This window comes from Equus przewalskii, chromosome 10 (genome assembly GCF_037783145.1).
Source record: "Equus przewalskii isolate Varuska chromosome 10, EquPr2, whole genome shotgun sequence".
Classification (NCBI taxonomy): domain Eukaryota; kingdom Metazoa; phylum Chordata; class Mammalia; order Perissodactyla; family Equidae; genus Equus; species Equus przewalskii.
Window position 1 is genome coordinate 24,980,202 of NC_091840.1, and position 6,000 is coordinate 24,986,201.

The 6,000-nt window shown below is 48.4% G+C and overlaps 1 protein-coding gene across 1 annotated transcript in view; it reads left to right on the forward strand.

Moving 5' to 3' along the window:
- IGF2BP1 (insulin like growth factor 2 mRNA binding protein 1) overlaps positions 1 to 4,784 on the forward strand; it is a 38,918-nt gene extending 34,134 nt beyond the window's left edge. The window contains exons 11-15 of the mRNA XM_070560610.1: positions 51 to 170; positions 996 to 1,070; positions 1,848 to 1,979; positions 2,230 to 2,343; positions 4,228 to 4,784. Of these exons, the coding sequence (XP_070416711.1) occupies positions 51 to 170; positions 996 to 1,070; positions 1,848 to 1,979; positions 2,230 to 2,343; positions 4,228 to 4,320 (534 nt within the window). The 3' untranslated portion in view covers positions 4,321 to 4,784. The remainder of the gene's footprint in view (positions 1 to 50; positions 171 to 995; positions 1,071 to 1,847; positions 1,980 to 2,229; positions 2,344 to 4,227) is intronic.
- Positions 4,785 to 6,000: the final 1,216 nt, after the last annotated feature.

Genomic DNA, 6,000 nt, shown 5'->3' on the forward strand with positions numbered 1-6,000 from the left:
CGTGGCCGGGCCCCTTGGCTTCTGTTGTAACAACATGCCCTTTTATGCAGCAGGCTCCAGAGCAAGAGATGGTGCAGGTGTTTATTCCCGCCCAGGCGGTGGGCGCCATCATCGGCAAGAAGGGGCAGCACATCAAGCAGCTCTCCCGTTTCGCCAGCGCCTCCATCAAGGTGATCTGCTCTGTCTCCTTCCAGGTCCCAGACAGAGGAGTGCTCTGCTCCCATCACCTGCTACTTTTGTTCCCAGATGCCCCATCTGGCTGGTGTGGGGGCCTTTTCCCTGTGGAATCACAGTCCCCTTGGCGTTTGGCCTTGCTTGGTCCTCCATGGAATGCCTTCCGAGGTTCTGGATTTTCAGGCCAGGAAGGAGGCGGTATTGTAGCGTAGAAAGAAAGCTTAGGTTCTGGCACAGACTGACTTTGGTTCCAATCCCAGCCCCTAAGCTGTGTGACCCGAGCTTCCGTCTCCTCATCAGTACAGTAGTCACCATAACACTGCAATAATGCAGCCAAAGCCTCTGGCTCCGTCAGTGCCTGGTGCATGGTGGTTGCTCAGTAAATGTTAGCTGTCTTTCTACCTTCCCTGGCCCACGGAGTCCCACGGAGAGAGTGGGGAGAATCTGTCATAATGAAACAAAGGCGTTGTTAAATTTCCCAGGTGTAAATCTACATTTGTTTCAGTGGCTGTGGTCCCTGCTCTCCTTGCATTCCTGCATTGGTCATCTCATCTGTGTCCCTCTCTCCACTGAAACCCCCCCAGAGATTGGGAGTGGGGAGAGAGGAGAGGCGGGGAGCCCTACTTAGGAAATGTCACTGAAACAAATCCGCCCATGCCCTCCAAACAGATTTGGTGCAGAAGCAACGACCTTGGGGTTCGATGTCTTTGTTCTTGCCTCCCCATGTCCTCAGAAGCGGGGAGTGGAAAGTGGGGTGGTGGTAGGGGACTGGAGGAGGTGGAGACAGTGGGCACCTCTTTGACCAGCTCTTTGCTTTGTAGATTGCTCCTCCTGAAACTCCTGACTCCAAAGTTCGTATGGTCATCATCACTGGACCCCCAGAGGCCCAATTCAAGGTTCTGATCTTATTTTTTTTCCAAGCTGGACACACAGAATCAAGATGGGGTGGGAGTACAAATCGTGCCACATTTGTCAGCTTCCCTGCAGAGATAGGGCTTGTATGGCTGCTTTCAGACTCACATCAGACTTCATTTCTGTTGACTTCTGCTTCCTTTGTTACTTCCTGAGGTCAACAGGAATATGGGAAAGAAGAGGGAGTCTGAGGGCGGCTTCTGTGCACTCTGCTTTAGTTTCTAAGGAAGGCCTTTGATGCCAAATTCCCTTCTCTCTTTTATGTCCCTACTATATCCGTGTGTTCTTGGACTTCTGATCAGACAGTCAAAAGAACTGATAGTAACTTTGCCTGACAGGGTTGGAGAATGGCAGTTCCAGACGCTGTTGAGTGTCTGACAGCCTGCCCTCCAAGTGACTGATAGCTGCCATTCGGGCAGGGCCTTGAGTTGCTAGCCACTGCCTTGTCCAAGTACGTGCAGTCATCCCAGACCCCACAGGTCTGGTTTGTAGTTTATGAATTATATTCTGATGGGAAGTGTGTCTTCAGTTACTCTACCCAGGTTCTCCAGTATTACAAATAAGCAGAAGGGACGTGGAAGGTCAATGCTGTTGGCCCTTTCCTTTCACCTGGCCTAGATGATCGACCCTGCCCTAGGTGGGGTGGGCCTGTGAGCCAGAAGGGGCTCAGGGGGAGCTGGGGGCTGCACTTCGTGGTTACCACGCTTCCCTTTTGTCATGTCTGTGTAGCCCACTGATTAACAATGACCTCCTCTTCTCAGGCTCAGGGAAGAATTTACGGTAAGCTCAAGGAGGAGAACTTCTTTGGTCCAAAGGAGGAAGTAAAGCTGGAGACTCACATCCGGGTACCAGCGTCAGCAGCTGGCCGGGTCATTGGCAAAGGTGGCAAAACGGTGAGCTGCGAGGGCCAGGTTGAAACTTCTGGACCTTAGTCCCCAAAACCAACAGCTCTCCCCTGGCTGTCTGCTCCCTTGCCCTGCTCAACCTTAGGACTCCTGATTTGCCCGTTTATTTGATTCTACTCCCCAAGCTCAGCTCCCGACGACTGCAGTTTCTTCCTGCTAGTCACCCGCCTCTTCCTCTAATCGCACTCGTGCTGTCTGGACGGCACCCTGAGCTCCTCTCTGCCCACCCTGCTCCCAGGTGAATGAGTTGCAGAATTTGACAGCAGCTGAGGTGGTGGTGCCAAGAGATCAGACCCCTGATGAGAACGACCAAGTCATCGTCAAGATCATTGGGCATTTCTATGCCAGCCAGGTACATATGGCACTCCCCCATCACAGGAGGGTGGCAGGAGCCCAGGGATCAGAGAAGCAGGACTCCAGAGGTTGACCTGCATGACCATGACAGGTCCTGTGGACTCTGGGCTGGGTCATTTTTCTCTTCCAGGGGTTAAGAGTATGATGTGTACATGCTTTATTTTCTCTTAAGACTCACTTGATTTAAACAACATCCATATATAGAGTATATATTATATATAAAACACTATCTAATGTGCTATACATTATATATTAATGGTCTTTCCTCCTCTCTAAACTTGGTCCCGCTCTAAGCCCTTATTTCACTGGATAAGAAGAGAAATTGCTGTTATCCATCACCCAGTCTTGTTCGGGAAATAATAACAACAACAGTAATGATATCACCCTAGATTTCCTTTTTCCAGTGCAGTCCCTTCATCCTTCCCAGAATGACTGCTGCATCCCTGGTTCCTGTTCTCCCACCCTCCCATTCCCATTCCAGAATTCACCATTCCTGCACTGCCTCCAGTGAGCCAATCAGCACTGCCCCCTGCGTTGGGACTGACCCCAGAGCCTGGAAAGGAGTGTGAATATCAGGTTTAAATTTTCTGAACCTCAACAAGTCAGAAAGCATGATTGGAAGCTGATGGCATTATCCTAAAATCCTCTTGTTGGAACTGGAAGGGATGTGGAGACTATTGGACACAGCCCCTTCCATTCATAGAGGATAAGCATGTCACAGCAGGCTTGTGGCCTGTGGCTGCTCAAGCAGTCAAGGGCAAAACAGGAACCCAGAACCCCAGCTCTCGGCTGCCAGTGTAGTGTGGCTGCACGGCATCGAGAACATAGATTTTGGAGCAAGAGGCTTTGAGCTCCAACCCCACATGGCCTTTCCTGCTGTGTGACCTTGGATAAGCAACTTTCTTTGACAATCATTTGAGAAGCATTAATAAGAGCCACAAGAGTATCTAAAATTTATGTGTTTCTGATAAACACCAAACACTATTCTACACGGTTTATGTATATTAACTCATTTAATCCCCACAACAGCCTCATTTTACAAATGAGGAACATGAGGTGTAAGAGGGAAAATGATATAATCAAGGATCCACAGAGCCAGGATGTATTAAATACCAAAGTAGGGAAAATATTTGTTGGTTAGAATAAGTGAAAAACTATGTAAAACACCAAGCACGGGGTCTACAGTAAGAATAATAGAAATATTAATTCCACATTCTTTCCCCAACCCAGACCAACTTTGTTTTTAACCAAGAAACCAAGGACTCAGTTTATGGAAAGGGAGACATTCTGGTAAAATATCGGTCAAGTGAATCACATTTTGCTTTTTATTTCCCTTATAAAACTTTGTTCTTAGGCAAGAAACTTTTAAGAAGTAAAGAGTAAAGATACCGATCCTGTGGTATTTTGTCGACTTTCACAATGGACACGATGGACGTTATTTCACTGCTTTTTGTTGTTGTTAATCTGTCTCTGGGCATTTCATGTGTAGTGGAGTTGTGATTTGTGACAAGGTCTCCTAGTTTATGACCCTCTGATGACATGTATCCCTGGAACAAGAATTCCATTTTGGGTCTGCTAACGTATGTGTCAACTTTGTCAATTTTTAGACTTTGTCAAGTTTTAAGTTCTGAAGGAGTTTATACTACTGTTTCTCCTGTGGGTGCTCCCTCCCCGCCACCCACCCGTGCTGTGTGACAGGGCTCAGGGTACTCAAAGGCAGAGAACCTTAAGGTCATTCTACCCTCAATCTTCCTCTAACTCCCATGTGTCCTATTCTGTTTGTTGCTAGTGTCTGGATCCTGATGGCCTCTCTTCTCGTGTCAGGCTGTCTCCTTGCCTTTGGAAGTCCTCACTCCCTCCCTCTTGCCTATTCTCTCTGCAGATGGCTCAGCGGAAGATCCGAGACATCCTGGCCCAAGTTAAACAGCTGCACCAAAAGGGACAAAGTAACCAGGCCCAGGCACGGAGGAAGTGACCAGCCTCTTTCCATCCCGTTGACTCAAGGACCACGGGCTGAAGTCGAGAGCGCGTTCTCCCCAGCAGACCTGAGAATGAGTGGGAATCAGGGACCCTCGGGCTGGGATGGAGATCAGGTTTGCCCACTTGGTTGAGAAAGATGTTCCAGTGAGGAACCCTGATCTCTCGGCCCCAAATACCCAACCAATTGGCCTAAGACTGCCCGCCCCTCAGGATGTCACCATGGAAATTCTAGCTCAGGGTGCTTTTAAACGTGGATTGTTAAGTAAGGTCTCAAGGTCCCACCGAGAGGGTAGGTCAGACCCCAGTGGGAAGAGAAATAAAATTTCCTTCAGGTTTTTAAAACATGCAGAGGGGTGTTTTAATCAGCCTCAAAGGATGGTTTGCTTCTTGACCCTAAAATCCTTCCAGCCTTCTCTGACTTGGTTTATTGATTAAAATACCTCTATTCTTGTGCCCTGCCATGGCCTCTTCCTGTATTCACACTAATTGTTTTATCTTTACTGCTACCAGAAAAAGTGGGAACCAATGCATTGCTCTGCTTCTGTTATTGACTCAAAGGGAGAAGACACGTCAGCCTCTGTAGTTTAATTCCAATCCCTCCCTAACCAACCAACAGGAACAGAAAGAAGTAAAGAATGTGGGAGAAATGGGGAGAAAGATGATTAAATATATAGTAATCCACGTTTAAAAGGAGCGCCCTTGTGGCTGATCTATTCCAGATCACCATCATGAAAAATTGGCACAATGAAAATTTCACCCACTCTCCTGGGGCTTCCCTGCTAAGATTCCCCGCCCTATTCGTGTCCCTCTAACCGTACAGGTCCCACATGGTCTCCAGGTGCACATGGGTGGTGCTGAATGCTGAGCGGGATAGGGGCCAACCACTGTACTGTCCCTGATTCCCACCATTCTCAGGCAGATTTTATATTTTTTTAAAGTCTATTTTAATGATTGGATATGAGCACTGGGAAGGGGACACTAACTCCCCTTGATAAAGTCTCAGTTCCATGGAGGACTTGAGTGGCCCCAAAGGCTGCCACTGTGCCCTCACCCCAGCCCATGTGCTCTCATAAGGGCTGGTTCCCAGAGGCAGGGGTTGCGGGGCACTCCCCTCCCCACGGCACTGTTCCCTTGGTGGTGGGGGGATGTGGAACCCAACCCTGAGCTCCCGATAAAGCTAAAGTCCATCATCTGGCATATATTATGGCTGTTCAGTAAATTGGAGAGTATTTGCTTCTGTTTATATCTTAGAGGCGTATTTAACTGATGGCTCCTGCCTCCCTGAATCATCGGCACGATGTGCCTAAAAGACGAAGTTCAAAATACCAGCAACCTTATGCACAAAGGGGTAAATAAGCTTAATTTATTAATTTACCAGGCTCAATAAGATCCCGTTTGAAGTTCAGCCCTTAGGGAAGACAGCAGACATCAGTTAAATGAGGTCAGGCCTCCCCTCCTAATATACTGATTGTCAGTGCATGTTAGCCAGGCGGTGCACTTTAGCTGCCTTGGACAATGCTATCAAGTGTGCTGGGAAGGGAGGAAAGGCCTCTGCATGTGGAAAAGCCTGTGCGTGGAGTCCCCTCCTTCCAACATTGCAACAACGACAGTAACAACAAGACAACCATGATATGTGGGCGGAGTCAGTCAGGTAATGCTGTGCGCGGAGTAAACT